This window comes from Pimephales promelas, chromosome 19 (assembly GCF_988280905.1).
Source record: "Pimephales promelas chromosome 19, fPimPro1.hap1.1, whole genome shotgun sequence".
Classification (NCBI taxonomy): Eukaryota; Metazoa; Chordata; class Actinopteri; order Cypriniformes; family Leuciscidae; genus Pimephales; species Pimephales promelas.
Genome location: NC_142787.1, coordinates 1,911,288 through 1,938,297, shown reverse-complemented (window position 1 = coordinate 1,938,297; position 27,010 = coordinate 1,911,288). Strand labels below are relative to the sequence as shown.

At 37.1% G+C, this 27,010-nt stretch overlaps 2 protein-coding genes across 2 annotated transcripts in view; both read right to left on the bottom strand.

The window, feature by feature from the left end:
• Positions 1-11,150, bottom strand: part of stk26 (serine/threonine protein kinase 26) — a 34,539-nt gene extending 23,389 nt beyond the window's left edge. The window contains exons 1-2 of the mRNA XM_039663672.2: positions 10,742-11,150; positions 711-941 (exon numbers count right to left, since the gene is read on the bottom strand). Coding sequence (XP_039519606.2) covers positions 711-941; positions 10,742-10,783 — 273 coding nt within the window. The 5' untranslated portion in view covers positions 10,784-11,150. The remainder of the gene's footprint in view (positions 1-710; positions 942-10,741) is intronic.
• Positions 11,151-16,920: 5,770 nt separating this feature from the next.
• Positions 16,921-26,181, bottom strand: tmem185a (transmembrane protein 185A). The gene is made up of 7 exons (XM_039663648.2): positions 26,016-26,181; positions 25,560-25,736; positions 23,901-24,108; positions 23,213-23,296; positions 21,070-21,246; positions 18,100-18,223; positions 16,921-17,514 (listed from the first exon to the last, which is right to left on the bottom strand). Exons 1-7 carry the CDS (start codon positions 26,051-26,053, stop codon positions 17,270-17,272), a joined length of 1,053 nt encoding a protein of 350 aa, XP_039519582.1. The 5' UTR covers positions 26,054-26,181; the 3' UTR covers positions 16,921-17,269.
• Positions 26,182-27,010: the final 829 nt, after the last annotated feature.

Here is a 27,010-nt window from a genome sequence, read left to right as displayed (position 1 = left end):
TTATGATGGATGGATGTGCTTTTTTGGGCTTCAAAATCTAGGATGCCATTCACTCCCATTATAAAGCATGGAAGATCCAGGATATTGTTTAAGACAACTCCGATTGTGTTTGGCTGAAAGAAGAAACTCTTATAGAGCTAGGATGGCTTGAGGGTTATGGGTAAATTATTGGATAATTTTCATTTTTGGGTGAACTATCCCTTGAAGTAAATATGTGTGACCAATAGATATTGATAAATCATGATGTGACCTCTTTAACTGAATTAAAAGAATGCGAACTTTAAATCTTCAGGATTGCAGCGTTGCAGGAAAGTCTGTCAATTTTTACATTTCGGGTGTATTATATGTTGATTTAAAAAGTCGAGTCAGAGTGTGTCATATCACGACTGTTAGTGTATAATGAATGTTCATTTTATTTAATAAGTTTTCATTTTACTTTAAAAAAATTGAAGGCTCCATGCTGTTTTAATGTATTTTATTATCATAATTAATAATTAACATATTTGATGTTTTATTATCATCATTAATAATTAGCATATTTGATGATTTATTCTCAGATACGGTTCCAAAAGTTTTTACAATGGAGCCAAAACTGGTATGTTGAACCGTGAAATTTTTCTGGTATCGACTACTGAAATTTTGGTATTGTAACAAACCTATTAGCAATGTGCTACAGCTAATGTGTGAAACAGTACAACATCAATCCATACCTTTAGGTAAGAGCCATAGTATTTGGTGACATGAGGACTATCACACTGGCTGAGAACGGTGATCTCCTGTTGGATGTCTTCGATCTCATCTTCTGCTTCCTCGAGGTCGATGGTTTTGATGGCCACTACGTTCTGAGAGCGGCGGTCGATGCCTTTAAACACCTCCCCGAACGAGCCCTTCCCGATGCGCTCCAGTTTAGTGAACAGCTCCTCGGGGTCTGTTCGACTGTTCTGCAATACAAAAGTTACACAGGGTTAGTTTGAGTTGGCTAGGTTAGATAAATAGATATAAACCAGTGGCGGCTGCTGGTCTTTTAAAGAGGGGAAGCTTGTTTTCGGCCTACGTCATAAAAATTGTCCATTTATTTATACGTTAGGTACAGAAAATGCTCTGTGACCCTGTCGTAGCAACTAGGTGTCTTTTCCAGTGACATAACCCAAGGAATGTGGTGAATAATTGTGTGAAATGTATGATGAAAATTGGCTAGCAATTTCACAAAGAGAAAAAGGTTGCAGCAGTTTGTCTTACGACTACACTTGCAAAATCCGCGATGGGACTGAGCTCGAATAGCTTCAGCGTCAGTGACTTCAATTAAAAGTCAATTAAAAGGAGATGCAGTCTTTCGACAGACCCTCCAATCATCACGCAGAAGCCCGGAGGACAGCCCACTCCTTTACTCACCCCAGAGACGCTGAGTGTCCGTGGGCGGGACTTAATCGCAGCATTTATCCAATGACTGTCTAAGTTTCGACACACTGAAAAACCTGTTCAAAGCCGCTCCACTGAAGTCAATGGACGCCGGGCTTCAACGGGGAAATGCACTGTGACGCTACGGGAATGAATAAGAAGATCGAGTCCGCAGAACTGCTATATGTAGCTAGTTCTAAACGAACTCGCCTTTGAGATGAACGTGTTAACGCATTTTTAGTTAATAAAACGTTTACACAATAGTACACAGTTGAGCAGGGTTCAAGACTGCGACCAAAATTGTCATTTTTTGAGAATGTGCGAGTTAAAATTGTATGTGGTCGCATATCTGCGAGTGGACGCTCGCGCAACAGAACGCCGTTGCATCCGCTGCTGCAGTCCGTAACTTATGTTCAAAATGAACGAGTAGGCTACATCATGAATCCATTTTCCAAACCGTGTTTTTGACTTATCCTGAGTCACTACGGTACGCCTATAATAAGTAGTGGTGCACGATATATCGGCCGCCGATATAACATCGGCCGATTTGGTAAATTTTTTACACATCGGTATCGTTCCGATGTCAAAATAGGGCCGATGTGAACAGGCCGATGATCATCCCTGTGTATTTGACGTGCGTGTAAGGTGTGAGTGTGGGGGCGGGGATGTTTGTTTTTGCACGCGTATTAAAAGCGCAAGTGCGTTTAAACATCAAGCCACGAAGACGGGAACTGGTGAGCTGTTTTTCTGCCAGCCTTCCTAATGCGTATTTTTGTCCCGCCAAAGCCATATTTGACCGGGTAAGTGATGTAGATGAGTGACAGCTGCGCTTGTTTAACTGAGGGAACAAGAGAGAGTGAAAGCACCGGTCGCGCGCCGTCTTCAAAATGTCTTGCGCTTGTTTAACTGAAGAGAGAGTGAAAGCACCGGTCACGCGCGCCGTCTTCAAAATGTCTTGAGCTCTCTCTCTCTCTCTCTCCCTCCCTCCCTCCTGCATGTTTATGAATTGAGTTGACTGAATATCTTTGACAATACACGACGGTAAAAGGTCGGAAGACCGAAGTTTTTTTCTTCTGAACTACTGGTTGTGAATTGTGAAACCACACTTTCAATAAACCAAAAAAATCTATCTGTTGATGAAATGTTTTCTGTGTCGACTGTCGAGACCATAGACTGTAAAAATAGGTCGAGACAAATCTCGTGCGATGTTCTAAACTGCCTGGATAATCACAACGTTTGCCGTGGTTCGCGAACTAATGACTCCTTTGAACCGATTCACTTTAATGAATGGTTAAAACAACTGATCTGTCCAACACTGAGCTCAATATACATAAATCGGAAACACTTTACAATAAGGTTCCATTTATTAAAGTGTACATTAAATGTACACTTTAATAAATGGAACCTTATTGTAAAGTGTAAGGTTAATAGATTAATAGAATGTTAACAAATTTTGTTAACATTCTATTAATATTAGTTTCTATGCAGATTTACTCCATGACAAAACTACCCCAGTCATTCTAGAATGATTCATTCTTTCCAAATAGAGCAATTTAAGTAATCTGGTGAAATTGTTTTTATATTACAAAATATATCGCAGAAAAATAAAATATTACAATGTCATTTTTTACCAATATCGTGCAGCCCTAATCCTCGCTATGTGTTTTCTATACAGGGATATCGACATCGGTAAATATCGGTATCGGCCATAACAGCAATGTTAATATCGGTTATCGGTATCGGCCACAAATTTTCACATCGGTGCATCACTAATAATAAGTGTTTACATTCGGACTATTTTACTCGGATGCGGAGTTGTCCAGTGCCTGCGTGACTGGCCATAGACATGAAAGGGTTAGTTCACCCAAAAATGAAAATTCTGTATTTACTCACCCTCATGTTGTTCCAACCCCATAAGACCTTCGTTCATCTTCGCAACACAAACTAAGATATTTAAGATATTAAGATCACTCCTGCATACTAGTCCATAGGCATCTTGAGGGAATGACTCTTGCTGGCATCGAAAAGTCATTAAAGACATCGTTAAAATAGTCCAAGTGACTACAGTGGCTCAATCTTAACTTTATCAAATGACGAGAACACTTTTTGTGTGCAAAAACAAACAAAAATAACGACTTTATTTCAACTATTCACTTCCTTCTCCATGGGCCTGTAGTCAGTTAACGTAGTGTGATTGCGTAAAGCTACGTCACACGAAGGCTCACTATTGGCCGACGCTGGTCATGTGTGTGATGCGTGTGATGTACAATAACAGAAGCTTACGCTATTAAACTAGTAACCTGACTCACGCAGAGGGAGAAATAAACAAATGGTTGAAATAAAATCGTTATTTTTGTTGTTTTTTTGCACACAAAAGTGTTCTCGTCGTTTGATAAACTTAAGATTGCGCAAGTCATTCCCTCAAGAACCCCATGGACTGTATGCAGGAGTGATCTTAATATCTTAAATATCTTAATTTGTGTTCCGAAGATGAACGAAGGTCTTACGGGTTTGGAACAACATGAGGGTGAGTAAATACTGACAGAATTTTCATTTTTGGGTGAACTAACCCTTTAATGGAGAGAAGTAGCTCCGGCTACAGTGTTCTTCCACAAGACACGTGCAGTTTATTTATTGACGAACGTAGACGTCACGCGCATTGCACATGAGGGTGAAACGCGCCAATTACGAATTCACGAATTAAGGCATATAAAAATAAAAATGTCTCACGAAACAGCGTGTCCCTTCCTACTTCTTTTCAGCGGTTAGATGAGAGTAATCGCTCGACTGAGGAAAAGGAAATTATTATAAAATGCAGAAGGTAAGGAGTGTGAGATTTCTGATTTTTGTTACAACTATAAACTTTGATAACGAAAAATCTGTATAACATTATTATTATACTCTAATCTTTTAAAATGTAATGCCATAAATTTGAATGTTTAATGATTTTTAAAAGATAGAAAGATGATGCTGATAGATAGATAGATAGGTAGAGAAGGTTATGATTCAAATGTAAATAGATAGCTTGTATATAATTCAAATGTAAAATCAAATCAAAATCAAATGCTGGTGCGACCAACTGAGAAAGTTGGTAGCACCAGTTCAACCAGTGGAAAAGTTAGTCTGAAGACTTGTTGACCATTAATTTTTTGACATTATAGCTTCCCTTGCAGTCTTAAAGAAATCCCCACTGGTATAAACCAAGACAAATGATCAGTTCACTTGACAATACTCTATATAACAGGTAAGTTCTCAACTTGTGAATTTGGGGATCCAAGTTTATAGTTAGAAACAAAATTTACTTAAAATATTCCACATCTGAGACAGTGATTTCTCACTTTCAGATAATGCGTTTCACTGCACAGAAAGGATTTGCAGTAGTTTAAATACATCCCTCCCCCAGTTTTATAAAAAATATAAAAGCTAATATATAAGCTTTTACAAAAGCTTAATGGAACAACTAAGATCAAAGGCAAGTCTATAAGTGTTTATAACAGAGAGACTGCCAATGCTACACTAGGTTAGTCAATAATATTCACAGAAACATTTGGGAGGGGAGCTCAATGAACCGAATACAAACAAGCTGTTAAATATTGCAAGAACAATTATTTCACTGGACGAGGAAGTGAATCCAACTTCCAGTCAATACTGATAACAACATAAGAGGCACATAGTAAAGTTGTGTAGTCGAGTCTGTTTATTAGCTTAAAAGTCTGCATGAAACCAAAAATGAACAATACTAGTCCTGTGTTGTGTTAAACAATACATTTGCAAGTTAATCCACAGAGAAGTAAAATCAAGCCCCGTCCTCTATTTTTCCTCATTAAAAAGTCAGTTTATCTCACTCGAACCACCTTTACCGGAGTCAGTAGTTTTACCTCCATCCCTTACACTATAGGATGTGACAGACTTTGGTTTCAATTGGAAATGCTTCAACGAAGAGCAAAACTGCACTCATCAGGCCATTTCACAAGAGAGGCTTTAAAACTACAGTGGGTTTACAGATTTTATGAAAAGCCCATTTTTGGACGCAAGGCCAGAAACATACTTTATGCAGGAACATTCGACACAGCTAATTTGTTGTGGTGGTTAAAAATAGTGCCACATTTTATACAATTGTGTGGTAAACAGCATACGGAATTTACAAGAAAGATTATAATGAGAAGTAATGCGTAACTGATTATTAAAGGGTGTTTGATACGCACATTGGGAAGCACAGTTCACACTGTTTGTTGTTACCCATAGGCGCTGGCGATGTACTTGTAAAAACCATAGGCTATATACTGCAGGGCTCGACAATAAGGACTGTATGATTGCCCGGGGTCAGCGTGAAAGACACTCGGGCCAGCGCTGCATCTTTACAGAAGTTGATCATTTGTGTATGTTTTTTAAGCCTGGCCATATTCAAGCGCAGGTAGACACCAAAGTGCCCATGTCTCTCAGTTTGGTACTCGCACCTGTGTGATAAGTTGTGTCACACCGAGCGGCAGCATTTGTTTTAAGCATGATTGACACGAAAAACACACAAAACACATCTAAAACGGAAAATCGCTTTGAGGTCATGCGCATCAGGCCATGCCCCTGTGTGATGACAAAACAATCATTTGCGCCTGTCCAATCAGAGCAGAGTAGGCCAATCACAACAGACTGGGACTGGGTCATCTGACCAATCAGAGCAGAGTAGACCAATGACAACAGACTGGGTCATCTGACCAATCAGAGCAGAGTAGACCAATCACAACAGACTGGACCATCTGACCAATCAGAGCAGAGTAGACCAATGACAACAGACTGGACCATCTGACCAAGCAGAGCAGAGTAGACCAATCACAACAGACTGGACCATCTGACCAATCAGAGCAGAGTAGACCAATCACAACAGACTGGACCATCTGACCAATCAGAGCAGAGTAGACCAATCACAACAGACTGGACCATTTGACCAATCAGAGAAAAGTAGACCAATGACAACAGACTGGGTCATCTGACCAATCAGAGCAGAGTAGACCAAAGACAACAGACTGGGTCATCTGACCAATCAGAGCAGAGTAGACCAATCACAACAGAATGGACCAATTGACCAATCAGAGCAGAGTAGACCAATCACAACAGAGTAGACTGGACCATCTGACCAATCAGAGCAGAGTAGACCAATCATAACAGACTGGACCATCTGACCAATCAGAGAAGAGTAGACCAATGACAACAGACTGGGTCATCTGACCAATCAGAGCAGAGTAGACCAATGACAACAGACTGGGTCATCTGACCAATCAGAGCAGAGTAGACCAATCACAACAGACTGGACCATTTGACCAATCAGAGCAGAGTAGACCAATCACAACAGACTGGACCATCTGACCAATCAGAGAAGAGTAGACCAATGACAACAGACTGGGCCATCTGACCAATCAGAGCAGAGTAGACCAATCACAACAGACTGGACCATCTGACCAATCAGAGCAGAGTAGACCAATCATAACAGACTGGACCATCTGACCAATCAGAGCAGAGTAGACCAATGACAACAGACTGGGTCATCTGACCAATCAGAGCAGAGTAGACCAATCACAACAGACTGGACCATCTGACCAATCAGAGAAGAGTAGACCAATGACAACAGACTGGGCCATCTGACCAATCAGAGCAGAGTAAACCAATGACAACAGACTGGACCATCTGACCAATCAGAGCAGAGTAGACCAATCACAACAGACTGGGCCATCTGACCAATCAGAGCAGAGTAGACCAATCACAACAGACTGGGTCATCTGACCAATCAGAGCAGAGTAGACCAATGACAGCACACTGGACCATCTGACCAATCAGAGAACAGTAGACCAATCACAACAGACTGGGTAATTTTTTTGACATTTGATGCATGTAAACCTGTTGTAGGAGAATCCAAAACAAAATCAGGAGACTTTAAAGAAGCATATAGGGGCAATTTAATCAGTTAAAAGATTTGCATACCTAATTATCTACTACAATTCAAAGAATATCGTGATACATTTTTTGCTTGTATTATAAATGAAAATAATGTGCAGTCACAGGTTATTAGGTAAAAAGGTTTTCCTTTGAAACTGAACATTGCTCATCTAGTTAGATCTTATATCCAATTAAACCGGGGCATCTCCAAAGCGCTTTCTCCCGTTCCCTGCATGTGTGCGTCCCTCTGATAAACCTCTGCTGCGTTGATGACTCGGCTATCTGCATGTTAACAAGCTCCCAGGGGCGGGGTGTGTGTGTGTGTGTGTGTGTAACCCCACAAGATTTATCAGCCGGACGCATTTTCCTCCACTGACGGCTAGACAAACACAAAGCAGAATCCCTCAGGGCCTGCAGAAATGCATTGTGGATAATGAAGCAAGTGCACGTGGGTCCAAGCAACATGACACAACAAGCTTTGATCATGTTCCTTCAGAGCCGTCTCCCCTTTCCCTGTACCTGTGGAGCTGACTCAGGCGCGAAACCAGTGTGTCAAACACTTCCTCGCAGAACACACCCCGACGCGACGCCTAACACACACTTCTATATTTGTGCTTCTGGAGAGATTAGCACATCATCACCTCTGTGAATGGACAATGGCGCTGCCTATTAAAAGGGACGAAACTGCACTTTAAACTTTAGGAAAACTCATAAAACAAACATTCAAAAGGCCAGCCACAAGTGTGTACATTAATGAGCAGAGTTACCCATCAGCTGTGCTGCGTAATGATTAACGATTCAAACCCAGCAACGTACTGTTCTGCCTAGTTGTCATAGCAGAGAAGAGTGTGTTATTCCAGGAGGAATAGCTGTGGTGTTGTTTAACCTTTCTCATCCCGGTTTGCTGTTAGGAAAGGAACAGGGGTGAAGTTGGGGTTTCTCGGTTCTGTTACAAGCGTCTGACGAGTGTGAAGTTGTGACATCGGCCACAACACAGAACCACATTCACACTTCCTGTCTTCCTGTGCTGTAAGTGAGGCTATTTCTCGCTGTCACACACACAGGCTTAAACGACAGGGATTACATCACTGTCCTAGATCATCATACGCAGCTGACGCGCAGAGGCTAGCGATCAGGAGCGGACACTAGCACACCTTTAGGAGGCGGATTCCACGTTACACACAACATCACTAGACCAGGTGTGTATTAGAGATTTACAGATCAGTGATTAATCCATCACTTCAGTCACATATGAATAAGAAAACACATCAGCAAAATTAGTAAAATACTTCTATTCAACTACTATCCTCATTCCAAACATACAGTTGACTGGACAAACCGCTCTCGCAAATAATTACATTTTAGATACATTTTGTTTGTCCTATGAGTATGACAAACAAAAGCGCTATGTAAATGACTCATTCATTTCATGCACTTATAATTAAAACAATATATAATAATAAAAAATATATATATATATATATGAAGAGTTTAGATGCAAAAGCCTCTTAATGCCATTTGAAATTTTCTTTTTTAATGATGATTTTTATCAAACTTGTATATTTAAGTTCAGTAATTTCACTTAAATGGCAATGATAATTACCTATTAATTGTTATTTAAGTGAAATTACTGAACTTAAATATACAAGTTTGATAAAAATCATCATTAAAGAAGAAAATTTCAAATGGCATTTAGAGGCTTTTGCATCTGAACTCTTCATATATATATATACCAGAGCCCGACATTAAGCCAAATCGGTCATTCACCTGTCGGAGTAAAAATTAGCTTTTCGGGGGGAAAAAAGATGATTTTTTTTTGTGTTGTAAATTTGTAAAAAATTTGTAAATTTGTAATATTAGACAAATTTTATATCTGCATATTCATGACATTTTTACCTTTATTAAGCACATTTTTCCCCTAATCTTATTAAATTTATGCTTTATCTTTCATTTTCAATTCTTAAATTCAATAATCAATAAGTTTAATTAGAATAATAAGACGACACTAAATAATTGACACTAAATCATTTACATTCAATAATATCATGAGATTGAGTTATACCATCAGCGTCGAAACATTATATATTATTATTCATTATCAATCGCCGCTTATTAAATGAATGCAGAATGTTATCAAGTTTGGACGTTTCACTAGTTATTTATTTGTTATTGGCGTTTTAATATAGGTAATTGACCGGTCGGGCAAGTCAAATTCTCTTCACTTGCCCCTTCAAAAAATAATGTTGAGCTCTGTGTAATAGATATATATATATATATATATTAAATATAAGTTTTAAGTGTGAATGTCATGTAAAGACTAATGCTTGGAGGTTTCACCATCACAACTTGTCCTTGGTCTTTAAAAAGGACTGATATTAATTTAGTGATCAAATTTAGCACTTAGGAAATATGATGGAAAATAATTTAGGAAATATGATGATGATTTGTAATTATCATTTAAATCGGACTACTTTTCAAATAGTCATGAATCAAAATCTCTAGAGAATGTTATGGGGTTTCTTATCAAAATATGACTTTCTGTTATAAAACATTGGATTGATTTCATACATGAACACTGTAAGAAGACCAGCAACCACTAACAGCAGGTTTATCAGGCATTCTGGGAGACAAGTGAAATTATGTATCAATATTACTATCAAATATTAGATATCATTATGGAAATGTTACCAATTATTACTCCAATTATTACACTTCTTTTCTTCATTATATTTTCCCTCAAGAACACATTAACATGCAGATTAGATAAAGTAAATTGAATTGAATAGAAAACCCATGTATGGCCCATTTTACCCAGATATTGCATAAAGTAAAATATTACACATTCATTCCATTACATCATCTTTATACAAAGTTTGGTTAAAAAAAAATCTGAAACCTAAAAATTGATTGCTGAATGAAAAAAGAAAAAATCGTTTTTGTTATTGCCTACATGTAATTTCAAGTCTTTTTATTTGTTTAACAAATGAGTCCTGGTGTCACTATAGAGGATAGTACAACATATGAATAAAATTGTCCTTACGCTCTTAACAAATGTAATGACATAATAAATATAAATATTAAATAAATGAAAATTCCCCCTATGGGTTATTCATATACCATGGCATTTATAGCACTTTAATGAATTTAAAAGAGTGCCATGGTACATGGAGAAAGGCATTGCCTTTACATTACATGTCAACACCAACAAAAATATGGTAATATGATAGTAAGTTACTTTTAGCTAGTGTTTATATTAGGACTGAATAAAAACAGCAAGTGTGTCTTGAACTGACAGACACTAGTGTGAAGGTGTGCTAAAGATGATTCATGAGTGTATTAAAGTCTGAAAGCGGATTAGCCGATGATGAAGAAGATGATGATGATGGCCTGTCGTTACCTTTCCACACCAACTCACCTGCATTCCAGGAACTTGAACAGATACCGGTGACTGAGCCATCTCCACCCGTCCACAGGCAAACTACACACCAGCAAACTCTCGCAGAGACTCTTACAGCTCGCTTCCTCACTCTACTCCGTATTAAATTAGATATTTACACAATATTTACACTGTTCGCGAAACTCCTCGCGACGCCAAACTCTTGAGCTAGCTGCGCTCTGCTAGCTAATAAAGTCGACACTCGGTAACCATGATTCCTTCGTAAAGTGGACTTTTTTGTTGTTTATATTAGATCCAGACGGTCGTCGACGGCTTGTTATGGGCTTTTGGTGAGAGTTTGTGCAGTTTGTTCTTCAGGAGATCTTCTTTGACGCCATGACTCGCGCTGCGCTCGCGAAAGTTGTTTTGTGCTTCAGTTCTGGCTGTTGGGTGGAGTCGCGCGCTCCAACCGCGCGCGCACACAGACACTGCGTCACTAATGCTAAGCTTTCGTCACACACATTTCTTCACATACACACACAGCGCGCGCGTTTGTTTCACTAGTGACTTCCATTGACTTTATAAATAAGGTTAATAATATGTTCTATGGCCTAATCCATAAACACAACCGTCAAGACAAGTTTGCACTTGTCATAAACAAATGTTTGGGTCAAATGTAGACAAATCCAGCGGTTGGATTGACCCGAACCAATAAATATTTAGATTTTTTTGAGTGTATGGCAAGCGTATTTATCATTCATTACAGGGATTTTTTTAATATCAGGAATTACATTTCCACAAGTAAAAATATTAATTATTGATAAGCAATAATGATGTTTTCACTCGCAGGAATAGCCTACTAAATCTTATGGAAGCTTGTTTCCGCCACTGAATAAAAAAATAATAATAAATGCAATTTTTATCTCACAATTGTGAGATATGAAGTCATAGTTGTGAGAAATGAAGTCAGAATTGCGAGATATGAAGTCAGAATTGTGTGATATAAAGTCAGAATTTTGAGATATAAAGTCAGAATTGTGTGATATAAAGTCAGAATTGCGATATAAATTCATATAAAGTCAGAATTGTGAGATATAAAGTCAGAATCTGTGATATAAAGTCAGAATTGTGAGATATAAAGTCAGAATTGTGAGATATAAAGTCGCAATTCTGAGAAAAAAAAACAGAAGTTTGACTTTTTTCCCTCTCAGAAAAGTTTAAATCTCACATTTCTGACTTTATAACACGCAATTGCGACTTTATATCAATTCTGACTTTATATCTCGCAATTCTGACTTTATAACACACAATTCTAACTTTATATCTCACAATTCTGACTTTATATCTCACAATTCTGACTTTCCATCTCGCAATTCTGACTTTCCATCTCGCAATTCCGAATCAGAATTGTGAGATAAAAAGTCACAATTACCTTTTATAATTTTCATTCTATGGCGGAAACAAGCTTCCATAAAATCTTGAAGAATTACATTTCACCTGTAAAAACTGTACGTAATTCTTGAACTTCTGCAGTCAATAATGTTGCTCTTAGAACTCATCTTTTATCACCAAAATGACATATTTAAGCATTTTCTTATAATTTCTTATGTTGAAAATAATTTCTTATGCTATAAAATAGCTTCAATAATTTCTCAAATTATCTCATTTAGTATATGTGGTTCTATGAATATACAAATGAGCCCCGCCTCCACTCACTCACTCACTCAGAGATCCACTGGTTGACGTTCTCACGTTGGTCTGATTGTTTACAAGGTCGTTTGTGGCGTCAGAAAAACCAGCGATTTCAAACCGTGTTTTGCAGTTTTAAGCAGAAAATACTCGACCTATGAACTTACACATGGTGTGTCTTAAAGCATATTAAAAACACCACACAAACAACATTTAAAGCTGGATTTTCCCCACAGCTGGACTTTAAATGCCACTTTAGGCTATACCATTCAAATTGTTGATTTCAAGAAATTAATAAGTCAAGATGGTTTGCAAAAACCATTGATGGTTTGAATCCATTCTCTGAATATAAGCAAAAGAATCTGTACAGGAATAGCAACATATAATAATATATGGTCTTGCTTTGGTGCATAATCATTGAATATAATATACACAATACTGTATTTGGCATATGTTCTAGTACAGTGAAACGTGAGCAAAGTTTTATTATAAATAATATTTATTATTATGTGGGTTATATGCAGTTTGAAACATGGATGTGCGGTCTGGTAGGATTACTTTGAGTTATGTAAAAAAAATATAATTTGACCGTTTTTTAATGACCACTTCCATAAGTCCACGCCCCAAAATTCCCAGCTTTATAATGGGAGTGATTATCATAACACCATCTTTTATTATGTTTGTAAAGGTATTAAAATATTCCATGACTCATTGACTTCAATCACTACAAATACGAAGTGCATAAAAACATCTCATATTTTGAAACAAATAGTTATTTTACACTGTGCAGTGTAAGCTCTGTCATATGTTTTCCCCAATGTCTGTATGATGTTAAATGTCAATTGTAAGCTTTTGTAAATATTGAATGAAAAAAAAAGAAATAAAAATGGGAATGATTAGCGCCCGAGTTTTTAAATCTAAAAAAAAACCGCATCCGTAAAACTAATCCATTGTTTTAGTAAAGGCCTTCTGAAGCCATGGGTTTTTATAAGAAAAAATATCCATATTTAAAACTTTATGAACTATAATCAATGGCTTCCAGTAACGAGAGAGCCGGCTGAAGGTGAAGGGTGACCTCTGACCCCACGGATGACGTGATTTAGGTGAGAACTGACTTTTTATTTTAAGGTGAACTATTCCTTTAACCTCTTCGAATCATGCCCTCAATTTGTGTGTGTGTGTGTGTGTGTGTTTGTGTAGCAAGTGCCAGTTAAAGTCAGTTTCGTACCATTCTGATGAAGTTACACCTTTAATTGGGACAGGACAAATGTTGTTGTTGTTCAGGTCTTATAGAGCATATGAAATTAAAAGAGAAACTCCTCATCAAATCACATGACCCGAGCAGAATGAGTTTTAACCATAGACATCCATAATAAAGAGTAGATGTGTTATGGCGGAGTCTCTATCGTCATCACGGCGGCCATCTTGTCACAGGCAAGCTTTCTGGCATATGATGAGTGATCAGCACGAACACAAATACTCTTATCTCGTTGAAACCTTGACGGCTTTACAAACGGTTTGGTTTCTTACAAACCTGTCTATAATTCTGGATGATTATTTATTATTATGAATAAGTGTCATAACTACATCTCTGACGTTTATAACAAACCAAACCGTCTGAAAATCGGTGGAAAATTGAGCAAGTTAAGCTCATTTAAAAAGTACACGCGCCATTAAAACACAATGTTACGAGTGAGCGAGCTGCCTGTGGCAAGATGGCCGCCAGTGCAGACGTCGACCTCCATTGGCCAGCAGCGCTGACGAGACATCTACCTTTATTATGGATATATATGGTTTTAACCCTCCTATTGCATTCTGGTCCTTTCTGACCAGGAAGAAGAACATGCATAGGTTTTAGTATGAAGATAAAATTGTGTGTTAAAACTGTCAAAATACACATTTATTATTTTTTTGCAGATTTTTAAATGAAAACTCTGTAAGAGATATAATCATTTAAAGTGTTACACATGTTTGCGTCCGGGTCTGTTCTGACCCGAAGGTGAACTGTGGATTAACATGAAATTATGTGGATTTGTCCCAAATCACATTTAGCTTTTCCTACACTCACACACATTTTCTTCCCACTGTCCTAATGCGTTTGAGCAAAAGTTCACAGACAAAAGAGTCTAAATGTGAAAAAGAGGGTTTGGAAAAGAAAAGTCCACATGCCTCCCGTTGATGACCCATCGCAACATCATTTCTTCATATTAGAGTAAACATGTATGCGAGTAATACTGATGATGTTTTGTTAGAAAAATAATATGTATAGGTTTCATACATGTACACTGTTTTGATCAGGCATAAGTTTCAAATTAATTTAAATTCAATAGAGTTCATAGTGGTAATTCTCATGTTCATACAAATGTAATGATATATTAAAATAAAACTTATTAAAACTAAAATTCTAAAACTAAAACTTATAAAACTAACCATAAGCAACACATTTGTAATTGTATTGGTTAATTTTTGTTAATGTTAGTTCATAGTTTTCTAGTTTATTCATAGTTTCATAGTTTTTCATAGCTCATGTTAAGTGTTCCCAAAATGTATTTTTTTAATTAATAAAAAGGTAGATGGTAATAAAAAGGTAACATTAAAAACTTCTGTGCGTCCACTCATTAATGAGAAGTTGCTGATTAGACACAATATGGTTTTAATTGAAAAATATGAAGTTATGCCTGTTTTTTAAGCTTCAGTGAACGCAAAAGGTGTACAGTTTTGTAATGGATCACATTAAAAATCTGAATAAAGCACAAATGAGATATAAAAACACAAATATGACCATGGATAATTCGTAATAAACAGTGGAGAGATTCACACAGCACTTGCATGACAAACCGTAGATTTTAATGTGAGGCACTGTCAGGAGCTGCGATTCGTCTCGCCTTTACACAGGAGGAATGGACACAACGAGCGGTGGAAGTGTACAGTGGGGAAAACAGCCTTAAAACCGGGATATTGGTCCACATCTACAAAAATAATAAAGCATTTCTATGGCTATTCACTCAGACCAGCTGAGCAACAACGGACTTAAGCGCTCGTCTGCTTGCCACGGAGTTCATATCGTCTCGAAACACACTGCAACCGGTCAACACTTACACAGGTATTAAAGGAGGGATTGAAACCGTTACTGTGACAGAAATGACATGACAGGGAATATACAATGAGAACGGTATGGAAGCTTGTTTCCACCACTGAATTAAAAAATAATAATAAAAATTGCAACTTTTTATCTCACAAATGCGACTTATGAAGTCAGAATTATGAGAAATAAAGTCATAAATGCGATATAACGTTGCAACTCTGAGAAACAATGCAAGAAAAAAAAACTTTATCTCACAACTCTGACTTTTTCTCTCTCACAATTTCGAGTTTATATCTCGAAATTCTGACATCTTTTCTCAGAATTGTGAGACATAAAATCGCAATTTTGATTTATCAGGCCAATTCTAATGAAAAAAGACTGACTTTCCCGCCTCAGAATAGTTTATATCTCACAATTTCACAATCTGACTTAATAACACGCAATTATGACTTTATATCATGTATTTCTGACTTTATAACATGCAATTATGTCTTTCTATTATGTATTTCTGAATTAATAACACAATTATGACATTATATCATGTATTTCTGACTCAACACGCAATTATGACTTTACATCATGTATTTTTGAGTTTATAACACACAATTATGACTTTATATCATGTATTTCTGACTTTATAACATGCAATTATGTCTTTATATTATGTATTTCTGAATTAATAACACAATTATGACATTATATCATGTATTTCTGACTTAACACGCAATTATTACTTTACATCATGTATTTTTGAGTTTATAACACACAATTATGACTTTATATCATGTATTTCTGACTTTATAACATGCAATTATATCTTTATATTATGTATTTCTGACTTTATAACATGCAATTATGATTTTATAACATGTATTTCTGACTTTATAACACGCAATTGCGACTTTATATCAATTCTAACTTTACAACACGCAATTCTGACTTTATATCTCGCAATTGTGAGAAAAATAACCAATTACCTTTTTTAATTTTCATTGTGTGACGGAAACAAGCTTCGATTGTTCAGCTAGTGCTAGGGTTAACCGAATCCAAAATAAAGGTGTGTTTACATAATGTGTATAATTATTTTGTATACATAAATAAACACACAGAAAATAAAAATGTGTTATTTATACATAAAACATGTATATATAAATTATATATACAGTATATATATGCAAATGTATGTGTGTGTATTTATATAAACAAAATAATTATACACAGTACACACACATATTACGTAAACTTTTATTTTGGATGCGATGAATCGTCGCGGAGCCCTAGCTAGTGGTTGCATTTTCAATAAAGATGACCTACTTTTTATTTTGCACTCTCGCGATTACACATGAGTGTAAATTATGAAAGTCCACAAGTTTCTGCGTCGAAAACGTTTCCGTTGAAGAAATCCAGCTTCAGATTCACGTCACCCAGTGCCTTTTCGATCACAGCGGAAACGAGGAGCGGTCGTGCGTTCTCAAGGGAATAACCGAATCATAGACAGACGAAAGACACCTGTTAAAAAAAGCGAAACACTTGGCGTATTTACTGACGAGACAATCTCGTGGCGAGTCCTTCGAGTTGTCAGGGAAGTTTGAACGATCCTCTCCTGAAGGCAACGGGTCCCATCAACTACTATACAGACACAAGGCTATGGTTTACAGAACGATTAGGAGCCGGTGCCCGAGCTCGGCTCAGACACATGAAGAGCCTCATCTTAATGGGACGTCCTGAAGCGGACCCCGGTGCATAGTGCTATACTGTACATGAACAGTCCAACGAGGAGCGAGGCTTGAACATTAGTCTGGCATGTCGATGCACAGTTTGGGTGGCGGCACGAAGTATTTGCCAGGACTCTGGGTAATCACCACGCCCGTCTTCTTGCGAAACATGGGAGGGATTTTGGGCACCTCGTGGATGGGAAGCTCCTCGGACACCTCGGACTCCTCGTGGTGCAAGTCATAGGATATGTTGCCGTACTCCCTCAGGAAGGGGAAGAGCTCGAGCAGGAACTGGCAGAAGTCTTTGCGAATGCCGAACCACCCTGGAGGAACATCAGAGACAAGTCAACACTGGAACACGCGTCGTTACATAAAACTCACTGCAAATACACAACATGCTCGGTTTCTGCTATTACAGTGTGAACACGCTAGATCAAATTACATTGACAACCATTTTTGGGACACACACTTAACCCTACGCTGGAAGATTGTGTAAAAAAATTAGAATATGGGGCAAAAGTTCATTTATTTCAGGAATTCAACTTAAAAGGTGAAACTAATATATTATAATTATATTTTTATGATTATGGATTATTTTCACAATATTCTAATTTTGAATTTTCACATCTGTATGCCATAATCATCAAAATTATAACAAATTAGTTTCACCTTTAGAGTTGAATTACTGACATAAACAAACTTTTGCACCATATTCTAATTTTTCCAGTTTCGCATGTATCGTGCATTTCAGTAATACATGTGTTTTCTTGGACTATCCTGGAAGATCATCCAGTTGTGATTGATTATTGATATTGGGAATGATGTGCGGACACCTGATGTGAAGCATGCTTGTCAAGTCATTATAAAGAATAAGCAGCAAGCAGATGTAAGTTACACACGTCACGTACAGTGATTGCCCCCTTTTTGGCCAAACGTGGTCACCATCAGAGTCACCAAGGAAACCCAGAGAGGAACAAACACCGGGACGTAGCTGGAGTTGTAATGGCCGTCCAGCTTGTGAACGAGGAGAATCTGAAAACAACACAAACAACTGAAGGACTGAAGAATAGTTCACACAAAATTAACATTCCCACCCTAATGTCATCCAAAACTATGATTCAGTCGTAGCGTAGGTAATCATATTATAATCAGGGGTGCACATAACTGGTACGTAGGTACGCATGCGCAACATAAATCAGGAATGCGTAATGCCACTTGAGTTACGTACTTAACCCTTGTGCATCCTGATGGACATTTTTGTCCTTTTCAGTTTTGTTTTTTTGATCACTTTGCCTGTGTTAAAGCTAACAGCAAAAAACTTGGCACAGGTGTGTATTTTTATTTGAATTTTACTATTTCACCGTCATTTTCTTAAAAAAATATTTTTTGCATTAGGTACAAAAAATACTCCCTCTCAGCCCCTTTTGGACAAAAATGTCCCCATTGAAACCCATTAAAACTGCCATTTTTAATCCCCGGTTCAGTTAACTATAAAATTATGCAATCTTTGTTAAGAGGCTTTCATTCTGATGGCAAGGCTTCAAAATTTTATTTTTTACTATTTTTTATCAGATGGTGTCATTTTTTTTTAAAGTTTGGCCTATAAAACAAATATCGCTTTATTCCTGTTTTCTGGTTCGGCATATTATAGAGCCAACTGGATAAATTATGCAACGATATTTGTGTGGGTGTGTTGGTATGGATGTCAGAGTGTGGTTAGTATGTGTGTTATAAAAAAATATGTGTGTGTGTGTTTGTAATACTGAGAGAGAAAAACTGCAAATTCAAATCCAATCACTGTGAGCTCCAGTGGGGTTTTGCTGCCACCCAATGGGGAAAATATGTTACTACGCCCAAACAAACTGTTACCCAAAGCTAATTTTTTGAGATTTCATCCTCAAATTTGAAACACAACCTATTTAGATTTAGGGCTTTGATTTTATTGTAGTTTTGAGTTCAACCTGATTTAAAAAAATATATATTTTATATAAAATATTATTTTATAAATAATTTTCATAAACTTATACCTATATAACTTTTTTTGGATTTACTTATTATTATTTTTTTACTTCAGCAATAATCTGCAAAGGGTCTTCTTTAAAATGGTACCAAACTTAAGCCTGTGCTCCAAAGCGTCACATTTTTATGAGTTTTTTGACATGGACATTTTTGTCCTCTTTTTACCTATGTGTAACTTTTTTTAATTGATGCACAAGGGTTAAAGGGTAACTGTCGGCAAAATGCAACCTAGGGTCTTTTCGTTAATCTACCCGAGGCAAACTTGCGTTTAAAACTATAATTAGAATGGAAACGCAAAGACGTTTGACCCTATTTTCGTTTTCGGTCAAATTGCCTTTTGAGTGGTAGAGCTAGGGGCACGTATATGAAGCAGCAAAAATCGCTATTTTTAAAACACTAAGAAGGCTCGACACTTCATGAAACTTTGCTCGAAGTATCACCAGGGGCTCTACACATGAACTCGAGCATTGAGAACATTGTTTGTGTACACAGAGTTTACTAAAAAGAAAGATTTTGAACAACTCACTGTGTCTGCCGGAACAGTAACACCGCCATTGTGTCAGTCAAAAATAGTCGATTGGCGAATGCGAATGAACTGATTCTGAATTTTAGTATTGTTTCTTATATGAGGATCCTTTTTCAAATACAAGGTCAATATTGCTTTTCACTTACGACACAACAAATTATCCGTGATTTTTTATGGAACTGAGCTTTAGGAGCTTTCCATCTCGACTCTCCTCCCTGTTAAGTTGCATTCGGAGATCGACTATTTTTGACTGATAAATAACGGCTGACAGTGAGTTGTTCAAAATCCTCACCACGAAGTCTAATGATGGAAACTAACTCAAATTTCACTTCAAAATGAATTCTTTCTGAAGATGTGTTGTGTCATTTAGGTCGTTTTATTCACGCTGATGTAAATTTAAGTGTTTGTTTTTTAAAATAAGCCTGGTCGGTAACACTTTATTTATCCGTGTCCGTGATACAGAGTAATTACTTAGTAGTAGACATTTTAATAACATGTAACAAAATGTAATTAACATGTAACTAAGTTATGGTTACAGATAGTAATTACACTCATGTAATAGGCAGCTGCTGTTACACATGTAACAGGCCGAGTCGGAACCAGTGTTGGGTAAGTTACTCTAAAAAAGTAACTAATTACTACTTACTAATTACCTCTTCAACAGTGTAATTAGATTACTGTACTAATTACTCTCTTTAAAAAGTATTTAATTACTTTTAATTACTTTCAAAATCCCATATCAATCTCAACCAGCTGAATAATACAAGGATAGACATGAATCTGTTTTAATTCTTTCAAATAAATACTATAAAATTGCATGAATTATCCTTAAACTGACCAAGGTGGAGAAGGTTACATTATAAAAACATACTTTTTAGCATCAGACAATACATTTTGATGTTAAACCCACTATTGTTTTATGTCTGATCTCATGATATTTCAATCTTTTTTCATACATATTTTACAATAATTCATACGAATTTGTACGAGTGCGGTCGTAATATTTAGACACCTCATAAAATGCATACGAATCGCTGTGAGATCGGATTGATCCATACACAGTATTTACCTCAATTACATCAGAAGTAACAATAATTAAATGAAGAGTAATCCCTTACTTTACATTTTCAAGGGAAAAGTAATTAAATTACAGTAACTAATTACTTACACCCAACACTGCTCGCAATATTCATTATCGATATCGCAGTATCACCTTTTTGTCAATATCGTGCACCCCTACTCAAACAGGAAATAAATCAGCATCCATATCATTATCAGTGGATGTTTTTAGCTTACTTATTGCATAAACACAACCAAAGTAAAGGAGTCAGACCTCGAAGGTGAGCAGCGGCACAACGATGGTCATCCAGCTGATGGCCATGGTGATGTGTGTGCGGCGCTGCTCTGCGATCACGTCCATGGAGCGCAGGAACAGCACAGACCAGACGATGTAGTACAGCACCACCAGACACAGGAACGACATGAGGATCCACAGCGGCACACACACCACCTGAGAACAGGAGCACCAGGGTCACACACCCATGATGGGCCAAAACTCTGGCCGGTGTACCGGATACCGCTGGTTATTTTTGTTATGATATGAATTTATAAAATACCGTAATACCAGTGTATGTGGCGTTGGGAACGCGACACTGTTCGAGAGGGTCTTTTCACTGGTGATTTGTTCAATTGATTTCAAAGGTCAATTGTTAAATCAATGTTTATATTAATTAGCTTGATAAAATCAACAATGTTTTTATTGTAGATGTATTGAGGGTCATTTGTTTTGAGTGGATATATTCAGCAATTTTACATTCATTTTGGTTGCTTCACGACCAATTTCACAGATCCGTGCGACTGAAACTAGTGGCCGAAATGCGTAAGCGAATGTCGTGTGCAGTTAAAAAGCGGCTTAAGTCAATCTACTGCAGTATCTCCTCTCTCAATCAGTAGAAAATGTGGTTAACACCCAATCAGAAAAAAAAAATTCTGTCATATACTGTCAACTAGGGATGGGTATCGTTAAGGTTTTATCGGTATTACTACTCTTACCGATACCGCTTATCGATCCGGTACCTTAACGGTATTCTTATCGGTTCTTTTTGGTGTTTTTTTTTGTTTGTTTTTTAAGAATTAAGAACATAACTAAACTCTATATTTTGAAATGTAAAATAGAAAAAGCAAAACGAAGAGAAATATATTTTTGTTATGCAGCAGTGTGCAGGCTTTTTTTGTTTTATATACAAAAAGGACACATAAGAAAAAAAAAAACAAGTACAAACACAAGAATACAATTAATCAAAGATACAAATTATATACAAAAGTGCTTTAATTTCAGGAAGGTGTACTAACATATCTTTTCAGGTAATTGTTTCTGTCTGAAAAGAAACCTAATTTAGTAATCAAATATAAAATAGCACTGTATAGTTTATCATAGATAGATTAATGCTTATTAAATCTAAAATTACTCATTCAAAATCTGTGAGTGACTTTCTCTGCCTTTTGTTGTTTGATTTGCATTAATGGCTGAATCGTCAGCAGGTTTAGGCTATTAGACTGCTGCCCCTTTAAGACCGAGAGCAAATCTAATCGGTAACTGAAGCACCGTCATTTTCTCCCTATTATTTACGTCCATTTAAGACATAATTGTGTTTAAGTGAATAAACTGTGTTTAAGTGAATCTCAGAGCTGGTCATTTTGACATTTTTATGTATATTCGATAGTTAAGGACACACGAAGCCCAAAGTATAGGCTACTTTTCTTGTCTCGTTGCAATCCGTTTCGGAGGGCGCACCTCCTTGTGAACGGCGTCTCTTGCGCAGGCTTTTGTGTTTTTAATAGCCATTTTTTGATCTTGCAACAGTAGAAGACAGCATTTTGCAACAATCGCCGATCGTGCTGATTCTGACGGTTACGTTTGGGTTTTAGGAAGAACTGACAGCGCTCCGCAGTGCTGTGAAGTAAAGGAAGTTAATCTGGACAGATCGTTTCGTTTTTTAACGGTTTTATCTCAAATATCTTCTTTTTATAATCTTTGGAAGCCGAAATACAAAATATATTAGGATAATATCCCAGATCTAAAGTGTAACCACGTTGAATGTTTAGTTCTGTCCTCATTGTCACTCATTAAGCAGGGCTGTGGTGTTGCGTGAGAGATCGCTCTCTCTCTCTCTCTCTCTCTTCTGAACTGCGAATTTAAAATTTGCATCACAGACAAATGGTTTAATTAAAATATAGTTTATATATAGAAAAGGCTGGCGATATAAACATGTTCAAGATAACGTCTTTATAGGAATGATAAATAATATCTCCAGTACCGACAGCAGAACCGATAACGTCCGAGCTTATCGATACAGCGGTCTTTCAATATTCAGTACCCATCCCTACTGTCAACAAATGTATCATTTTGATATAAATGTTTGGTCACTACACAGGAGACTCTGGGGTCAATGACTGGTGTCGGTGTGCTTACTCACCAACCAGGGCCAGCTGATGATCCTATCCAGTCTCAGAGCTATGAAGATGAACTGAAGGATATTCACAGAGCACAGGATCTCCAGCTGAGTGAGAGAACACATTTCTATTAATGCGTAGGGATAGGGAAGATATGTGGGTGAATCTGACAAGAATCTAATTTGGGTCATAATTCACCAAAAATATTTTTATAAAAGGAAACGGAGCTCGACTTTTGTGACAATATTTTGCAGATTTTTTTCTTCATCGTAATTCAAAATAATAATAATACATTTTTTGTAAAGTTATTTATCATTTAGTTTAGTTTTAAAATAAACCATATACAGTCAGAAACTAATCAAAACTGTACTGAATTCGGTCGTAGTAATTAGATTTATGCGTAATTTAGCCTCTTCCTCCTCGCGGGTGTGCTTTATGCTATTGTGGAGCTGAACAACTGTTAAACACGTTACGCTAACACACCGGACACCTTCCGCCTGTTAATCTGGGTGCTGATCTGGAGCTGAATAACTAATATAATGTCTGGGGAATAAATTTCAAAATAAATGTGAGTTATAGTCCAGTGCGACTATGTTTTTTTCTTCTTCATGATGCATTTTTTGACTGGAAAATACAGTAATCTGACTATTGTAAATAGTGTCGTCTGACTCTGACCCCGGCATTAGACAGATCATCCCCGGCTCATCATACCTCGAGCGAGCGGTCGTGTCTGAATCCCCACACACACGCGGCCACGGAGACGGGCGAGACGAAGAAGAGCGGCATGAAGACGAGGAGCCAGAAGTGTGTGCCTCGCTGCACACGGTCACACACCAGCACCTCGAAGGTGAGCAGGAGCAAGTGGATCCCCACAGCGATCAGCATGGCTTTAAACTCCACACACGTCTCGCCTTCAGCCCTGAGGACGACACCGACCGCATGATACAACACACTGACAAAGGCACGGTTACAGCTGCTGTTAAAGGAGTAGCTCACTTTAAAATTAGACCATGATTTAGGCTACTCTCCTTCACACCATCCTATCGGTGTATATGACTTTCTTCTTTCAGACGAACACAATCAGAGTTATATTAAAAAAATGTCCTGGCTCTTCCAAGCTTTATAATGACAGTGAATGGATGTTTCTGGTTTCTGGTCACTTTTATGATGAATAGATGCACTTTTATGACGGATAGATGCACTTTTATGACGGATAGATGCACTTTTATGACGGATAGATGCACGGATGGATGCACTTTTATGATGGATGGATGCACTTTTATGATGGATAGATGCACTTTTATGATGGATAGATTAACTTTTATGACGGATAGATGCACTTTTATGACGGATAGATGCACGGATGGATGCACTTTTATGATGGATGGATGCACTTTTATGATGGATAGATGCACTTTTATGATGGATAGATTAACTTTTATGATGGATGGATGCACTTTTATGTTGGATGGATGCACTTTTATGACGGATAGATGCACTTTTATGACGGATAGATGCACTTTTATGACGGATAGATGCACTTTTATGACGGATAGATGCACTTTTATGACGGATAGATGCACTTTTATGACGGATAGATGCACTTTTATGACGGATAGATGCACTTTTATGACGGATAGATGCACTTTTATGACGGATAGATGCACTTTTATGACGGATAGATGCACTTTTATGATGGATAGATGCACTTTTATGATGGATAGATGAACTTTTATGATGGATAGATGCACTTTTATGATGGATGGATGCACTTTTATGATGGATGGATGCACTTTTATGTTGGATGGATGCACTTTTATGATGGACAGATGAACTTTTATGATGGATAGATGCACTTTTATGATGGATGGATGCACTTTTATGATGGATAGATGCACTTTTATGATGGATAGATTAACTTTTATGATGGATAGATTAACTTTTATGATGGATAGATGCACTTTTATGTTGGATGGATGCACTTTTATGATGGATAGATGCACTTTTATGATGGATAGATGCACTTTTATAATGTATTATAGATGCACTTTTATGGACTTCAAAACAGGAACGGCCATTCACTGTCATTATAAAGCTTAGAAGAAGCCATGAAATTTTTAATATAACTCCGATTGTATTCGTCTGAAAGAAGATCGTCATATTATATAGCTACACATATGTGATGGCTTTTGGAGAGTAAATCATGGGGTAATTTTCTTTTTAATGTAAACTCTCACTTTAAGCGAACCTGTACAAACACACACAACAATAAGCAAACCTGTACAAACACACACAACAATTAGTATTCCACATGATATTCTTCCATGATCTAAAGAGGCCTAGTTGTGCTCCTGATAGGCTGATTCTGACCTGTACTGTGGGTTGTGAGCCCAAACCCCAGTGCCCACCGAAGCCCCGATGATGACCATGAGTTTCCAGAGCCAGATGGGCGCAAACACGGCCCAGTAACTCCACTGGATGATGCCATCCAACCTCAGGGACAACAGCACTGAGAAGAGCAGCAGACAGGCGTAGATCAGGAACTTACTGCAGGGAGAGGAGAACAACAACACACGGATGTGTCAGACTGACATACACACTTCTGTCATCAAGATCACGACACGGGCCTGAGTCTGACGGACTGAGGGAGAACACACGGCACAAGAGGAGCTTTAAACAACCTATGGGGAACTTATTATGGTCAAGAGTTGAATGATAAAGAGAGAAATCAAAACAGGCAGGCCTGCGCGGTGAACATTAGCAGCTATGCTAACAAGCGATTTCAAAACACAGTTTCATTGTACACCAATCACACACACATCTCACCTAGGGTTGAAATCTTGAAAAACGCCTCTGAGATTCATGGTTTCCTCTTCAGACCATAGTTTAATGAGGTAAAGTGGAAAGGAAAGGCTGGTTTACTGACTGACTGGCACTCGCTCGTTCACATCAGAGCAGACGATGCGAGCGAGACTAAACACGGTGACGTCACGCGCCTGGCTCCGCCCACCGGCGCGCTGATGTTTACATTTCACGTGATTATTATGAATAAACAAACCGGTTTCTGTAGATTACCCATTGTTATGTTGAGAAAACTCTACATTTATGTTTAATTTAGTTACTATTTTACATAAAAGGACATTTTTGTGAATTATGATTATGAAAACAATGTTACAAAGGTCTTCAATACATTTATTTTATTTATTTTTATTTATTTATTTATTTATTTATTTATTTATTTATTTTACAGGGACAGTGCTCATTAATTAACAGTAAAATAACTGTAAATGAGCCAGAGTTAGCTCAACAGGCTAATTTGCATCTGTTGTCCCTGGCCAGTTATTATGATGGCAACCTAAAAACAAAATATAAAGCAAGAAATGTATTTCACAGTCCACAAATAATAACAACATTAAAAGTAATAAAAAGACAAAAACGACACAACAATAATTAATTGTTATTAATTATTGTTAATAATAATTAATAATTAATAATTATTAATTAATTACATTGTTAATTTATTTATATTGCTGGCAATATTTGATATACATAAACAGAAATGCTTAAATTCACCACGAGTGTTATTTGACGTGAAATTTGATGATTTTATTCTCTGAAATTGTTAAAAAATAAAAAGTCCTCTGAATGTTTTTAATTACAATATAAATTTACCAATTATACCAATTATCTTTTATAGCAGATTTTTAAGCTCATGGTTTTATTATAACTCTAGAAAATGTGTATAAGTTTTGTGGTGGTTACAAATGGTTAATTAGTGTTTTTTTTTTTCTTTTAGTTTCAGAGTTTCTGTAGATTTTATG

What these genes read in the sequence shown, in the direction of transcription:
- tmem185a (XM_039663648.2), bottom strand. Translation starts at nt 26,053, where the DNA reads ATGAATCTCAGAGGCGTTTTTCAAGATTTCAACCCTAG. An exon ending in GCTCACAACCCACAGTACAG is followed by an intron (nt 24,109 to 25,559) that starts GTCAGAATCAGC and finishes TGTCGTCCTCAG; the next exon opens with GGCTGAAGGCGAGACGTGTG. An exon ending in CCAAAAAGGGGGCAATCACT is followed by an intron (nt 17,515 to 18,099) that starts GTACGTGACGTG and finishes ATGTTCCTCCAG; the next exon opens with GGTGGTTCGGCATTCGCAAA.